The sequence below is a fragment of the Manacus vitellinus genome, unplaced genomic scaffold, assembly GCF_001715985.3.
Source record: "Manacus vitellinus isolate BGI_N305 unplaced genomic scaffold, ASM171598v3 scaffold_57_pilon, whole genome shotgun sequence".
Classification (NCBI taxonomy): Eukaryota; Metazoa; Chordata; class Aves; order Passeriformes; family Pipridae; genus Manacus; species Manacus vitellinus.
In genome coordinates this window covers 197,527-215,080 of record NW_021940666.1, presented here as the reverse complement: position 1 = coordinate 215,080, position 17,554 = coordinate 197,527, and the positions used below count along the sequence as shown (strand labels likewise).

General features: G+C 36.0%; 1 protein-coding gene across 3 annotated transcripts in view; it reads right to left on the bottom strand.

The window, feature by feature from the left end:
• The window catches only part of CCDC73 (coiled-coil domain containing 73), a 53,623-nt gene that overhangs the window by 16,414 nt on the left and 19,655 nt on the right, over positions 1-17,554 (bottom strand). For all 3 annotated transcript variants that reach the window (XM_018081828.3, XM_018081830.3, XM_018081831.3), the window contains exons 7-11: positions 14,300-14,435; positions 11,411-11,490; positions 6,001-6,129; positions 5,609-5,668; positions 2,948-3,052 (exon numbers count right to left, since the gene is read on the bottom strand). In XM_018081828.3, the coding sequence (XP_017937317.2) occupies positions 2,948-3,052; positions 5,609-5,668; positions 6,001-6,129; positions 11,411-11,490; positions 14,300-14,435 (510 nt within the window). The remainder of the gene's footprint in view (positions 1-2,947; positions 3,053-5,608; positions 5,669-6,000; positions 6,130-11,410; positions 11,491-14,299; positions 14,436-17,554) is intronic.

Genomic DNA, 17,554 nt, shown 5'->3' with positions numbered 1-17,554 from the left:
ACACTGATGTAGCATCTTTCATCCTGTTGTATAAACAAGGAATCCAAGACCTCCTCTCTTGGATAGACCCTGCTCTTAACTCCAAGGATGCTTTTACTTGCATCTCACATGCAACCTCCTCAAAGATGGAATATTATAGTTATTCACAACACAGCTCTTAGGGCAAAATACCTGAACTGATCATATGTTAAAGCCACTTGTGCAGAGAGGGGGGGATACCTGAATTCCTGGCATTCTCAAGTATTCTGTTATCTGGTAAAGAACTTGTTTTTCTGAAGTCATAATGGCATTGGCATCCTAGCACTAGGTATGCATAGGCAGAATGAGAAAGGATCCTTTGGAATATGACCTTGCAAGTGTTCTGTCATCTTAAGCCTAAAAATAAATGGTCATTTCTTGTGAGTATAAGAATAAAAACATTTCCACGGGACTGTACAATCACTCCTTTCGGTTTTGGGTTATTCTGAAGGCATTTTTTTGCTCGATGAGCAAGGCCCACAAATTTGACAGGGAAGTGGAACAGAGCACAAGAGTAGTACATAAGCTTTAGATCCCATTTATCATATTGAGGCTCTAGACTCAATACAGATGAAATCAATAGTTCCCAAATTGGAATGAAAGTGCATAGATGTTCGAGTTATATATTCAGCTCCCTATTTTTTAAGTTTCATTTGATGTTTTAAAAAAGTGACAATGCAAAATAAGATGCTAACTTTGTCTCATTCCCTGGAATATCCTGGTAATTGTATCAAACTGTCAGCCAAACAAGTAGCTATAAAAAAGCAACAATATTTTATGACCACTGTTTTAACTGAAAGACAGACACTTCTGATAAATCAAAACAATCCCATGAGTTCATCTGGAAGGAACAAGAACCTGTGACATTCACTTTTAATATCACACTGGATTTACATCATGCTGTTTAAAGGAATCACTGCATTTTATGCATGTATTTATAATGTTTACAAAAAAATAGACCTATTAAAACATCTAGCCACTTTTATGTCTCCAGATGTGTTCTCATGAAAGCTTATCACTCATATGTGCTTTTACAAATGTTATGAATCCTTTCATTCCCATTCTCAAGTGAGAACATCTTGGTTTTGAGAATGCACAGAATCATCTCACAAAACTCAACTGGGATCAAATCTTGGCTGAACTTAAGTGACACAGTGGAGCCTAAGAAGGAATATTTACATCAAACTAACCATCAAACCAAGAGCCTCTTATTAGTTATCCATGTCTTGTAACACCAATTTCATTTAAAGTACTTATGCCTGCAAGAAATTGCCTTTGAAGGCTGCACTGAAGCTTTGGTGATTAGCAATGGTTTGTGCTGTACTTGGAACAGCAGGAAACAGTAATAACTCCCCAATCTAAAATAAACAGACCCAAACCAAAGCAGGGTCTCCAATCAGAATTAGTATAATCACAATCAGATATCAATTTTTGGCCTGAACAGGCTGCACAACAGAGACTTGCACTCAATTCATACCTTAACAAGAAGAAAACAAGCTATACTTGTAGACATTTATGTGCAGTCTTCAAAGGGAAGATTCACAGATACCATTTACAGTTTTAGCTGGAGCTTTAAGGCACACTATAAACTTTATCTGAGATGGGAAACAATAGCTCAGAAATACTATCAGAAAAAAGCACTTTTAGAATACACCTGCTATTCAGTAATGCTGACACAAAGATTCTAAAGGGCTCCCATAGTATGTAAGTCATCATCAGTAAGGTTATATACCAATTAAATTAGCTGCTGGTTTAATTTACCAAGTAATTTCAATGATCTCAAAAAAATAAAAAGCACATTACCTTCTTACTCTACCAGAAAACAGTATTGTATGAACAGCAAGGAATCCAGCTGTTTCACTGGACCCAACATATAAATAAGAGAAGTTACAGGAAATCCTGCTGCTTTAGGCAATTCTACAGCCAAGGGACTGTTCAATTAATCTTTTAATTCCTAGAGAAATTGTAGCTAGTTTCTGATGGAAAACATAGCTCACCTTTAACCTTACTTGTTTAATCAAGATGCAAAAGTGCTATATTTGTGGCATAAGGCAAAATACTTACAACTGTTAAAAATCAAAGTAAGACTTAAGGGAAGTTAATCTTATTTAAAATTAGCATAGAAGCATTTACTTAGAAACAAAAGTATACATGCACACTGGAAGTTTAATTTGAAATTATCTATCTTAGTTCAAAACCTTGGCCTCACAGGCCAAAGAATGGAATAGTTGTGGTCATGCATGGACAAATACTAGATAATAATTATTAACAGACCAATTAATGGTTGTACCTGAACTCTGCATGGCACATCTGGTGGGAACAGATATGACCTCAATCTTTAGTGCACCGTGGGCCAATCTGCTACTGAAATGTAGAATCCAAACTGTTCTGAGCTACTTTTATGTGCTGAAAGAGGAACTAAGGAGTGCTGGAACTCCACACTCTCCATGTGACCACTTAGCACCTCTAGAATAAATATGACACCAGACAGCACAGCAAGAAAGGGCCAAGGATATGCTCTTTCTTAGGCCCTCTGCTCTAATAAAACTGAGGGCAAGCACTAGCTATGACTGAAAATCTGAAATTTGAAGTGTTTTCCAGAAATTTATACCAATACGCAAATTACAAGGAAAAAAAAAGTCATAAAATTATTTGATTTCAAAATACTTGAAAGCAAGCCCAAAGATGTTTTGGTTTTACCCTCCAGAAATGGTTGCTAAGAATGGCAACCATGATTTACTTTTGGGAGAGAAGTAAAAGAGGGAAACCACAGCCTGTGCTTCAAGGTTCATGCTGACAGTTAAGGAGCTGAGGGAGCAATGGAAGTGAGGTCAAAAGTTCTGAAAAGCACACTGATGTCTTTAACAGCCCTGAACTCAAAAATTACAGAAAAGATAGTAGCAGCTTGTCTAATCAAGAAAAATCTGACCTGATATTCCTCTTTCAGTGCATTTAATTCACTTTCCATTCTGGCATTTGTTTGGGTTATTCGCTGAAGGAGCTCCTGCACACACTGGAGAGAGCTGAGAATTTCCTTGTTAATACAAACAGAAGAGGATATATTAAGATTTTTGTTTCTACAGTTTAAACATTAATGTGTGTCTTTTAGATTATTTTTTGTTTCTGTCAGTGTTTACAAAATCAGGCCTATAAAAAAAATACTCCAAAATCAGCACTGGGGAAGAGTTTGTAGGGAGAAATCAAAACAATGCCCAGTTTTTCTGGCCTTTTGCCTTGGAGAAGACAACATTATTATGACTTACTATAACTTACTCCTTTTCAGAGAATTTTCTTATAATTAAAATGAAATCCACTAATACTTTAAACACACTTCAGTGCAAATCTAAATAAAATATATCAAATCCAACCCCACTGTGAGTTCAGTTCAGGACAGAGTAATCTTACGTTACCATATCAAAGTTGTGAAAAATATGGAAAATCCCAAAGAAATTACTCCATTAATGGATTACTCTTATGTGACATTATTCTGTATCACCTGATGTAAACCCTAATAGATGTGAACTGTCACATATTAGCCTTGCATCATATGGTGCAAGTATATCAGATTTTGCTGTCACTATGTGAACTTCTGTGGTACCTTCATCAAGAAGGTATATTGTTACTTCATGAAGAGTGAATTCTAAAAAAAGAGCCACCTATAATGAGTTGATTAAAGTGCCATGCATTTACAAACCCATGGGTGCTGCTGTTAAGTTTGTTGCAGTTAGCTGAAAACTGAGAGGGGGAGTCATTTTGTATCAAACACTACAGAACACATTCCCAGGGTTTCAAAGACAAGAGTGAATGATCCAGACAAGGCAACCTCTACTCCCTAAAGAACAGTTACAGCAGTTGCTAAAAGATGACCTGCACAGGAAAAAACACTGAGTTTCAGACAGAAGCCAGTCTTGAATGTGCTCAGTGGCTTCAAAATACATTGAGAGCAACATATTATTAAAACAAACACTTTCACATACTTGCCAAGTGCTTTCAAATTACTCTATTTTTGGTTCTATTGGATACATAGAAACAGCTGACTACTAAAATAAAATCATTATTTTGAGTGTGCTCATTGTTTTTCATGCACGTATACTCTTATGCAGAAATAAATGTTTTTGCACTGAGCCTCACTTAATTTTTGCTTTAATTTTACATCTAGAAAACTGAACTGCAGAGCTGTGGAGTGTCATCTGACAGGTCAGTGGCAGAGCTGGTCATGATTTTTAAATCTAGTACAGTGTTCACCCAACTAGACCAGATTGCTTCTCTGTACACAGTTCAGTGCAAATCAGCTACAATTTAGCAGCATTTCCAGCCTCAGCCCAAGAACCACTGAAGCCAAGGTTTCAGCTGATCCAGATGGTGAATTATTAGTGCTCCATAACACAGAAATCCATGTCTTCTAACCCAAGCTCTTGGAGAAAACACAAAGTGCATCTCTACACTAGAGCCCTCCCCAGACTCATACCCAACTCCTCCATATGTTAAAACTAACCTACCAAACCAACCCCAGCAGTTCACACCGAACAAAACAGAGACACAAAGCAGAGTCCTTCTCTTAGATAACACATATCAAATATGCATGTGAATTATGCTACATGCATCTCCACAGAAATGCTTTTAGAGCATTCAGGGCTGTGAGAGTAATGAGGTCTGAATTTGTCTCTCATTTTTTTTTCCCTTTGTTTATTGGCAAGTGTTTTGTTTTTTTTAAAAAACCAGGGTTTTACAGACTGGAAGAGTGCTGCTGGATGAGCCTCCAGTGTGTACCTCTGTGGGTACACAAGCAAGCTACTGCTTTTGTCCTTCCCTGAGAACAAGAATGAGACACTTCCCTGACATGTTCCCTGTAGACTGAAAACTCTACAACTGCTGAAGAAAACAAAATAAACAACCACCCTTTTTAGGCTTAATATTCTGCAAAGCAGTGTATTATGCTGTTATTGCAGGGAACAAAGGTTCTTTTGCTGTGTTTGATACTTGACTCCATATACCTTGGTTTGAATACCAGCATTTGCTCTGGAACATACCTGAGTTAGCAATAGAAGAGAGTCTTAACTCTGTTCAGGCAAGTGTAGATGGCATTTTACAGTCAAAATGTTTATGTTCTGTATGAATGGAACATTATTCCCTTTGCATACAATTGACAAATTATTCCAATTTTACCTGGTTTCAACACCAATTTCAACCATTATTATAATAAATAATAAGGTAAATAGTGAACTGTTGGCCACCAGAAAGCAGAACAACAAGCATGTTACGCCAGCCTTTATGCTTATCTGTACTCAGCTGACATGGAGACAACTGTTTCATGGGAATACCAAGTTTCTCCCATCTGAATTCAAAACCAAAAATTTAAGACTTGAAATGAAATAAAGTGACAAACAAATAGACTTTGTTCTGGTAATACTCTTTCTAAAATCTGAGCAGTAAAATCCCACTTATGCTACTATTAAAATATTCCTGTTGAGTAAACAACTGAATTTAACTAATTTTTGTAGCTTAGTATAATAATTAAAGAAACTTAAACATGAAATATAGCACTCAGAGTTCTTAAGTTATTTAAAGCAGCAAAGCTGTATTAACTCACCAGCTTTTCTTCTTTAATGTGAATGTTTTCTTCTTGAATTTTTTTACTAACTGCAGTCTCCTTAAAAAAAAAAGGAGCATGAAGAACAGTAAAAGGCATCTAAAATTAGTGTCAATTTTCCTTAGTAATATTGTATTAATGTGAAATAGCGAATCATCATGAGGCTATTTAAAGAAATTGAATTATGTTGAAGTGTCTTCTTACCCATTTTATTTAACTATGAAATGATACTGATATTCATAGAATATTTATTTCCCTAGAAAAGGTTGTGCTGGAAATAGTTTCATTGTATTGTATATGGAGTTAATAGAAAGGAGTCACTGATCTGTACATCAGAGATAACTTCCAGAAAATAATCACCAAAAATTTAACTTGTTTAAATTCCAAAATACCATTCTGATTTTTTGCTGCAGTTCTTGAAACTGTTTTTCCTTCGCTGCAAGATTGATGTTTTCTTCTCCCACCCTGTACTGAGATGTGACCTTGGACCTTATCAAGTCTGTAGTTACTTTCTTCAGTTCCTTAACACAGGAAACACGTATAAATAGTTCATCCAGTATAGGCATTGCAATTCAAAACACAGACAAATCTTTTAAACTATCCTGAGTTCAGGCTCTACTTTTAAATAATGCATGGAAACAACAGAACAAGTTAGAGGTACCAAAATTTGTAAGACTGACTTGCTAAACTTTAAACTTGTCACAGGTGACTAAAAGTTTATTTTCGGAGGTAACATGTTATTGTGCTGATTTTACTCTGTTTGAAGTATTTACTTGGTCATTTTGTTATTTTCTCTTCCAAGAAGTATATCAGAAGTGGACATTGAGTTGGTATTGGTAAAACCTCCTACACTGAGACATATAATAGGAATAAAGTACTATTATAACTACTGTGTATGTTCCTGGAATGAGGAGGGGAAAAGAAAGAACAGTGATTATCTGGTAAAAACAGGAACTGGCTATAAATTTGAAGGATCTTTGCTTTTCCTGTAACATTAATTACTTACTCTCAGGAGAATGCTAAATTAATTTTATATTAGAAGCTTCTATAACATGATGCCTTTGATTTTATAGTCTTTGTGCTCTTTTAAATATCCTTTTTTTTGGTTTTGGTATCTGTTTCGTAACCAGTTTATTCCAAGCTCCTAGTGCAGCAAATAAACAGCAAATGCTTTGATCTCATTAAATTACAACTTATAGTTCCTGGAGCCATAAATATTGTGCCCTGTTCTCCCCCACCCCTCCCATTCTGGTACAAGGTAGTCTGTTTAATATCTCTCTCTCCTTGAGTGCCCTGACGTTTACTCAGACAAACAGCAGAGGTTATGAATGCTGCTCACAGATAGTATCAAGAATTCTTCATGATGCCATAGTGGTGAACCAAGCATTCAGAATGGCAATAGTTTTATCTAACAACCAAAGTTTGGTCTGTTTAACTTTTCTTCACAAAACTGGAATTCCAGTTATCACAGACAGAATTATCACACACCAATGGTTTTGACTGTTCTGGACAAAATCATAGAACAGCACAAAAGAAGAAGGAAAGATTATGTTGTAGCTGAAATTCACAAAGTTTTATGGAAAAATATAAGTATAGGTACTACTTTCAAAAAAAGCAATTATTTTTTTTTTTTTTTTTGCTAGAAGCTTTATTTTTCATGTATTTTAGCCATAAATAAATCTAAAATTATCTAGTAAGTACTAAGTGCAATTGCAGAATCAATTACAAAACCCAAAGACAGCAACGCTTTAAAATCATGATATTCTGTAAGCTAGTAAGGCTTTTCCCCATTTTTTACAATAAAAACATGCATTAGTAGCAGTGTTTTTACTAGAAGGCTCTGTAAAGAAATGTGCAAGGAGAGTTGCTGCAGTTAAGTGGCAGAAGGTGCAAGCAGTTTTAACTTTGTACAGGTGAAAATGTGCCCTGTGCCAATCTGCACAGAGAACTGGAATAAAGGGATAGAGAACACACCTGACAGGCTGTGGCCACACAAGCAGGTGCAAAAGCCTGCCATGGATATGGTACCATGTATTTTCCAAAACTCAGGCTTTACAGTGTGGAGAAAAAAAAATCTTACTACTTATTTTGTCACGGGGAAAGAACAAGTCACACGAAGTAAATCGTGCCCTTGAGGTAGAAAAGATGCCTGGATTTTCTTCTTTGTAATTAGCAGGTGGATGTGTACAATCCATCTGGAACCAAACCCAGATTTGCTAATATAAAACTGTAGGCAGGAAAAGCCAAAACCAGCTAACAATCAAAACCCAACACAAACTCCCAAAAAACCAACACAAATGAGACCACCAAAAACAACAGCAAAGTTTTCCATAGTGAGTTAAATTGCAACCTGTGTAGCTGTAAAATTAATATAAAATAATTTTATACGTACATACTTACATATATTTTCTTAAAATTTCACCCTCAGAGCTTCTGCTTTATTCTAGTAGATTTCTCTTATTATTAAAGTTACTAGCAGTGTTCAAAAACATATAAATTAAATTGACCATGGAACATATTTTATCAGTTTTCGAGGTGTGCCAAGAAAGAATGACAAGGCTTTAAGCCCATTCCTTTGATGTGTTCCCAGAAGCACACGCTGAGGGACGTGGCTTCAAAAACACTTCATGCCAGCCTAAGTCAAGAGTGTCACAAAAACCCTGTCTGCACCTTAAACCTGTTTTCCTATTGCATGTTGATCTAAGCTAAAACTTCCACCTTTTTTTTTTTTTTGTCGAATGTAGTTTTGATCAATATGAAATTTTAATTCTACACCACCTCAAGGCTCATAAATCCATTTTCCAGATGGAAAAGGACTGGAAAAGCAGCCAGGGCAGGCAGATGTAACCACTTCCCAGGACTACGCTGACACCTTATGCAAACTTTAACTGTCCTAAAATTATAACTACATCTTTTTGCTCTCTTCCTAGATTGGTGCTGCTCTTTTGTCATCTTTTGGGTCTTGAGCAGCATTAGTTGGTTTTTTTAAGCAGCAGAGAGAAAGAAACCTTTTTCTTGGCCAGATTTCAATGCAAGCGTTTTCACAGTGGTTGAAAAGAATCCTAACACACTGAATATCAAAATGTTCAAATCCAAAAGCAACTGTTACCTAAAAGGAAATTTTGCCACAGTCCATTACATTAAAATTTAGGAACTGGAATTGAAGCTGGCAATGCCAAGAGACAACTACAACCTCTCCAAATAACATTTCTTTCCTGACATCCCAGAAGACTAAACCTGTGCAGAGTAGACTGCAGCTTAACCCAAGTTTACTGTTGTACATATTTAACACCATCCAGAACATACATGCAATTTCATTATATTGGAGATTAGGGGCTTTTTATCCATAAATGTTGAATTGCATTCACTAACTTCATATTCCCATTAAGAACAAACCTGTGAGATCATCCTGCTCTGAGTCAAAGTAATGGCTGTGATAAGAGCTGACAACCAAATTAAGATTTTAGTACTATGGACAGTCATTCCTGCTCCAGCACTGAGGCTACAGAGGAAAGAAGTTTGAACCCATAAGTTGTCAGAGCTGTTAGAGTTCAGTCAAGTCTCCAAGGCAGATAAAAACAGCTTTAGAAGTTGTCCAAACTTGTGCTGTAGATATCAGGACTTCTTTCAGCTATGTAGCAAGTGAAAATAGCCTGCTAATCCCTTTTCCAAACTCTTCTCAACAGTCCAGTTCAGATTGTTCAGAACAGGATAATCAAACACTAAAAAAACAATAAGAAATTCAGAAATAACAGAAATAAAGGCATTTCCTGGTGAACTGAAGCAGCCAGATTAAGTTTCAGTTGGCCCCTTCTTCTGCTTATCTAACAGTATTTTATTTAAAATTCATCACCCATGACCTTAAGAATCAAGAGTACAGTTGAAAAAAGAGTGGATCAAGCAATATGTTTAATTGTTGGAGTACATAAATCACTATCAAGTTTCTCACACCTATGTTACTCACAAATTTCACTACGTAAAATTTCCTTAAACATTTCTATTTTCTTATCTCTCAAATGACTTCCCCTCAGAGAATGCTAAGTAATTAATTAGTCTTGGTTTCTTACCAAAAGCAACAAATCCAATTTACTGTGATGCCTAAATATTTCTAAAATGCCTACATTTTTTTATATACAATATATTACAATAAAGATATGCTGCATTTTAGATGAATGTCCCTCCTTTTGTCACATACAAATTATTTACCCTTCTTTAAAGGAATTGCACAGTTGAAGTGTACCCAATGCAAACAAAGTTGTGCCATTGACACCTTCTGATATTTTTCTGTTGCTCTTCCATCCATCAAATATTTCATATAAATATATATAGCTTTTATATATAACCTATCATTTGAATTATGTAGCTAAATAAACGTTTTTAAATTCCACAAAGCCTAACTGTGATTTAGACATTAATCTGAGAATTTTTCCAGTGTTTTGCTTTACTATTATTGTGTTTCTCAGTCTGCTTTTATGATGGTAAGAGTTCTGAAATTTTGAGATCCAACAATCACTTCAAAACTTGATCTTTTTGATACTGAGATCTGGCATGTTATATTCTAGTATGTAACTAAGCAAACCTAGATTGAGTCCCTCACTAATTTTTAATGTAGCTATGTAATAAATATAAGAATTAAGTAAAGCACTAGAGAAGGTAGGAATGAAACAAATGAAAAAAAAAATCTCAAACTGTTTATATTTCAAGATAAAGGTAAATTTTAAGTCAGGCTTTTAATGGCATCAAACTCCAAAGAACCTTAACAACAAGAAGCTGCATGCTCTTAAGAACAAAAACCAGCACTAGATTCAGGGAGACTGTTCAAATACTTCTGTAACTTCAAACCCCATTTTTCAGGGAAAGACAGGTAGTGGCAGGTAAGCATCCATTTTTGATCAATATAGATATAAACATAAATATAAAATGTATATAGTCCCTGTTCCTCGTGTACAAATTACCTTCTTCCCCTGACCCTTTTTGTTTTCCAAAAGAATCACAATCTTTACAAATATTCCATGGTAGCTCAAAGCATTCATCTGGAAACTGGGAATTAACATGAGGCCAAGAAGCCAAGACAATCATGTTCCCTATCTAAAATCATTAGAGAATCTAAGGGAGAAAAAAAAATTTAAAAGAAGAGGGAAATAGAAAGATAAGGAGATATAAAAAAGATGTGTTGGGGTAAGATACTGAGTGTACAGAATAAGTCTGACTTAAGAGGATCCTTTGGTTCTTCTCCTGTCAGCCCTTAAGAAACAGCTCAAAAGGAAAAGAGAACTTTATCCTTCCCACTGTCACATATGTTCAACAGTGTAACTCAAAAATGTACCTGACAAATAGTACCTTCTGAAGAGATGCAGAGAGAAAAGAGCTCAGTGGCCAGACAACTTCTTCATAAATAAAATTATTATAATCCAATGTCTCAGCTGCCTGTCACAAAACTCTCCCACTTCTGTCAGAGATTCACTTACACAGTTTATCACCTCTGACTAGACTGGAAACACCTTTCCACATCAGATGGGAGAAGCAATGACAACACAGCACAGGAAGAAGAGAGGTCATTAATAATTAGCAAGAAACAAGCAGGATGCTGTAGAGGTAAATAAAAGTTCCCAAGTTAGAGAAATTATTCAGAGCTGCTCCAATTTTAACTGAAGTATCTGTGGAAGCATGAGACTAATTTAGCCATGTCACAGAATGAAAAACTGCTCTGCTGCTTGCCCACTACTCCCATTAATACTGCAGAGGCTTTTGGAAGTCCCAGAGAATCCTGGTTCTACTTTCAGAAATGCATCCCATACTTACTTCCTTCAGATTACTTATTTCAGTCTCTTGTCTTCTGTTCACTGCTGACAGCTTCTTATTGTGCTGTATGGCTTCCTGCACTTCAAACAAAAGTGAGAGCATGTTAATGAAGACTTCTATCAATATTTGATCTATAACTGCAACGTACGCATATGCAATTCATAAAAGAACTAAACATCTTCGTGGAAAGGAGACTAAAACTGAAAATATGATTCATTTACTTTTTCTGTGTAGTGTGATACAACACTGGAGGATTACACCAGGTGGTACCAGTTGTTCTGTACCTCAAACAATGAGAGAAGACTCTTCTCTGTGTTGGTTTGCCTTTTTTGTTTTTAATTGTAATTTAATTTTTAGTGTAACTTGATGACATTTTTTTAGGATCGCTTGTCCATGAACTTTGAATCCTAGTTTTGTTTTTTAACTAAGGCTTTGTCATAATTTTCAGAGGAACACAGAGCACAATGGGCCATAATGGACAGAACATACAAATAATTGAATTAACAGATGTACAGAGTTATATGCATGTAGGCCATGGGAGAAAGCAAACAGCAGGGGATAATGCAGCAGAAAACCCTAAGAGTAACCTCTGTCTCTTCTGAAAGGGAAGGGAATTTTCTCTCAGACTTTATACAAGTCAAGATATAACTGGGAAATTGCTTGAAATTCCACAATGAAAAACTGAAGATATTCACTGGCCTCTGGACTTTTTCAGTCACCTCTATTCAATCTTAGTATTTTCATCCTCTGAGGTGTCTCTTTAGCATTTTCTATTTTCTGATTCCTCTTCATTCACTCCTAATCTTTTTTCTTCTGGCACCACACTTGAATACAGGAGCTCTGCACACTCCATCACACCCAGAAAGTCCTTCCCTTTTCTGCTAAAGATGCTCCATCATGGGGGAAGATGGACATCAGCCTTACAACACAAGAAGCAATTTTGCAGTTTTGTGTGAGAATATGTGCTTAAAACATTAAAATACTGAAGAATGTAACAGCTATCTTCTGATACAGCTTAGGAAAAGCCCATACATATACAAGCAAGCAAAAATTGGCAAAACTCTCTCCTATCCTTCAACAAGAGTCATGTGCTCACTCTCTTGCTTTACAGTACTAATAGTGGGACATTAGTTAGCCAATAAAGCTCTGGATTTATTACCAATTCTGGTATTTTCCCTCTACAGCACTATAACACATCGATTTCCACTTCCTTGTGTCCCTACATATTGCTTTAATACTGCAGATAAAGAACAAGCAGTTTATAAATTTAAACCATTTGCACAAAATTGTTCATCCCCTTTCCTGCCTGACCTTCCCACTGAGAGCAGTCTCTTGCTCAGAATTTACAGGTCACCTCCATGCCTATTGCACATCTCACACACTGCCATGCAAATTGAACTCTCTGCAGTAAAGGCACACTAGAGTCAAACTGGTGAAGATATTGGCTCCTTGAACAGAAGCAGTTAGCAACCCACTTAATCTTTTCTAGAGGTTCACTTTGCAATTATTGATAAATGTAAGTAGAAACACGGTAAAAAAAAAAGGTTTTTTTATCATTCAAATGTAATAAGTACTGAGAGTAATTGTTATTTTTCCAAGACATTGCAAAAAGATTTTCGTATTTGATATAACAGTAAACCCCTGTCCAATGGAAATAAAAGCAAAACACAGCAATATTTTATCTTTATATGTTTTTAGTATTAAAAATTAACATCATAAAAAATGGAATACAAAAAATAACTGGAGGTACTGAAATATCACTAATATACACTGAATATGTCACCAGTTTATTCAAACTAGATCTGAAAATAAAATTTTTAGTTTCAGGTAGAAACTAAAAATTTAGTAAGATTCAGTATTTGAAAAGTTTTTTGGTGTTCTGGATGTTTTTTTTGTTTGTTTGATTGATTGGGTTTGTTGTTTTTGTTGGTGGTTGATTTTGTTTTCAGTGATACAACTACTTCTTTTCCTTAATAACACTTATTTTTGTTTATGTCCTGTGTATGTGTTTACATGGATGTAAACTCCAGGCACATGAAACAATACAAAAGTCTATATTCTAAACATACACTGTGATGTTTGCATGGAAATTTATCACTTTGCTATGAGAAACAAGGATCTCTCTCTCAAATTAACACCTACAAAACTTCATTTCAATGAGGTATTTTTATCACCTGGTTACCTGAGTAATTATTTGACAGATAAAAATTAAATATTTATAGAAAATAAAAGTGTGTGGAATAGTATTTTTGCCTGTTGGTAGTTTCACAAATAATTTTGTTATGTGTCAGCACATGAATGGGGATGTGGTAGAGATTTATAAAGCTTGAATAGACATATAGCAAGAATCTACATAACAATGTTAACTGCATAAAATTATTCATAACACCCTATTTATTTATTGAACTGGTTTAAGATTTTATATTTCTTTACAAGAAAATAATTTTTATTATTTCATTAATGGTTTTCATCCATTTTCCAACATTAAATCTACACTTAAAAGCATTCATTTTCTCCTATTTGCTAATTCCTTTACTTTCACCCCCTCATTTTTACTGGTACAACTGCTTTAAGCTGATTATGCTGAATGGCAACAGGGAGTTGGTCCAAATTAAGCTGCTTTTTTGAGTGTTTTTTGATTGGGTTTATTCTGGGGTTGTTTTTTTTTTTTGGAAAGGGATGGATCTACTGCTGGATTGTTCTGATCACAAATCAGCTCCTCAGTATAATTTCCTGTGTGGTCCCACACACAACTGTAGTGGTGCATCAGCAAAGAGCAGCACTTGGCCCAGGGCAGCTGCTATTTTTTTGAGTTGTCAGGTGTCTCCAACTCAGTGCTGTCAAAACACAGAAAAATCAAATTCAGGAGGACATTTAAGACATACATACCACTGTGCTCTAGTTTTCCATGGACCCCCTTTATGACTCCAAACTGAGATGCAATAGTAGCATAACACCTCTCGACTTCGTTCAGCTTCTTATGATGCTCCTCTTTCGCTGTCAGGTGCATCTGTAATTTCTGATCCTGTCAGGGACATAAATGAAGCACACATTTACTGACAGTAAGTAGCTCTCCAAATGCTTTTGAATGGAACAGCACAAATGCAAAATCATTCCCAGAATATCTCAGTTGTTTACTTCATACCTAGTTATCAGTTCCCATTTTCAGATAGCAGGAAGACCTTCACCTGTGTGCCAGATTACCAAAAATGCACTTTTACATATTTTCGTCTGTCAGCCCTTATATTTAGAAGAACCTTCATGTAAATGCCTGTAGAACTGTACAAACTGCTTTCAAATCCTGATCTCAAGTTTTCCCCACAACCCACTGTCTCAGCAGCTTCACAGAGGAGCCCAGGGCACAAACTAGTAAGTGAAGATAGGTAAGAAAACAAGCTCCTCAAACTTTGGCATCAGTGCCAGTGTACTCATGGTGAAAATAAAGGCCTATGGACATTTATTGTCTCCTGTTACACAACAGAAGCAAGCCATCCTTCAAAGCCACATTTGCAAAGCCATTAGTAAAAGCACTGTCTTCCTTTTATGCTCTGAAACGCTCTCCGGCATAACATGCTTTTAATCAACAATGACAACTTTTTAGGTTATATTGCAATAAACACTCAAACAGGTTTTTTACCAACAACAGCACTGTTCAGAGTACAGGGTGCTTTGTAATATGGTGCTTGCAAATATGGTAATCAAGGGCTTTGAGCACCTGACACGTGCTCAAATTCGCTTCTACTTTAACAATATGTATCTGTAGGGAAGTTTCTAACTACTTTCATAAATATCTAGCACTTTATTTTTACTTCTATTGACATGTTGGCCTAAGTAATATTTTACCACAATGAAACCCACATGGTAATTCATTAAAATGTATTTACTGACTTTTACCAATCTCTCATTTTGTGGGGAGCAACTGAAAATACATATTCACAGCAAACTATTCAGTGACACATGCCACTGATTTTTTTTAAAGCTATTTGTTATCCTTTCTTTCACATGTACTAAATTTTTTGTGTTCCTCTTTGTATTGTTTTGTTGTTAATAGCTGTGTAGGTACTATTTGGTCAGTTTTAAAATTAATTTTTTTCTGAAGAGAATGGGTTAAATTAATTCCTCAGAAAGGATAACCATTTATTTAGATATCTAATCCATTTCTAATCTACATTAAAGCAACACAGCAATTAAAATTACTTGGGCCAAATTCATCCCTGTGTGTAAATTCAGGTTACACAAGGATGCATCTGGCCCAGTCTGGTTGGGTTATGCAAGGCTCCATTTCCACACAGTAACAAATGCAATACATGTCCAAGCATCAGAGGATAATAAAAGCTGAGAGTAATCAAAAGAAATGACCACCATAAGGCCAGCAAAACAGGATATACAATACAAATTTCTCATGTTTTATAAGGTATGAAATTAAACACACTACAGCAAATGGAAAGTCATAATGGAAGCACTGGTAAAGAAACACCACCACTTACAGAATCACTGCAAGGAATGTAGGTTTTGAATGTTCATATACTTTCTCTTTTCCCTAATCAGAAGTTAACTGTTGAAGAACTGTGCTTAACTAATGCCAGGAGGGGGATTTTATAACAGAAAAATTAAAAGGAAAAATTTTCTTTGTTTTTCCTGATAGTCCCTCATCAGGTGTATTTATTCTAAGGGACTGAGGAACAGGAGGCATCGCTGATTTGAGACTTGTGGCAAGATCTGAGGGGGTTTGCACTTTTTTAATATGGATTTTTTCTTAGTGTTATCCCAATTTATTTCTTAAGTCAGCAAGACAGTGTTAATGCTCCCTCCTCCTCTCTCAAAAAGTAGAAATATGCTTTGCTATTTCACAAGGCTCTTTCCAGGGGAAAAAAAAAAAGGAACTGGCCTGCTCTCTCTGCAAGAGTTTTATTAAGAGCTCACCACTTGCCTAAATATGATTTTTGATGGCAAGCTGCTCTCTAGGCTTAGTGCACTATAAAATAAAAGCCTGAGTATATGATTCCTCTGCTCACAGTGAAAAGGTCATAAAATATTTTCCATAGAAGACAAGCAAGAAACATCAGGAGACACTGCAGGATAGGGAGGGGATGACCCTGGAGCTGGAGTAAGACCCACAGAATCTTGGTTCCTCTTCCTAACGTCTGATACTGCAAGAACAGGAATTATTGCCCTGCCCTCCACTAGTAATAAAGATAAGCTGGGATGGGGAGTGGAATTGATTGTGGCCATATGGTTTGTTGAGGCACAATGATTTCTTGGTGGAACCAGACCAGAGAAATAGCTCAGGGTCAAGTAGGTGACTGGAGGAACACAAAGAGGGAATTGCTCATATCTCAAAGATATTCTGGAAATTGAGTCACTAGTCAGAGGTACTCAGTGAAGCAGAAGGTGGTAATTGGGAGGTGAAAGTGTCAGAGAAACAAAGGAGATGTAGTGGCACGGAGACCTAAGGCAAGATCATGTGAAAATTATGCAAAGGGTTACCAATTGTAAATCTTCGAAACAGGGATTTTTTTTTTTCCACAACAGATCCTTTAGTTCCTACCATTTTTCTACTTTAAAATAATTTATCCTATATCACTGCCTTCTCACTGTGTTTTTAAACAACACAGTATGAATACAGGCAAACTCCTAAAAATGCAGGAAGGAAATAAAAATAACATTCCTATCATAGATTATTAAGAACAAACCAACTTTTAAAGTTTCATATACTTAATACATTCATATATTTTATACATTTTGCAGTAATTATTTCACAATTCACGTGGCAACTACATCTGTATTAGAAAACTAAATGGTGGCAGGGAAGCTCTCAGGAAATGCCAGTATTGTTGTTAAAATATCCCTGACACATGTTGGCCTATGCCAGGTAGGACTCATGCAAGGAGGTCCTGGGCAGAGTTGAGGGACTGTCTGCTGGGAACAATGTGGGTTATTTAGATCCAGCTTCCCTCTTTTCTGAAGAGTAATAGAGTTTATTCGACCTAGACCATTTCATTGCAGCTTCACAAAGTGGTTTCACACACATTTAGTTTACCAGGACAAATACAGCCAGCAAGTGAAACTGGACTAGTTAGCAGTCTTGCACAGAGGCACCCACCCCATCTACTGTACTCACTGTCCCTCATTGACTACCTAGAG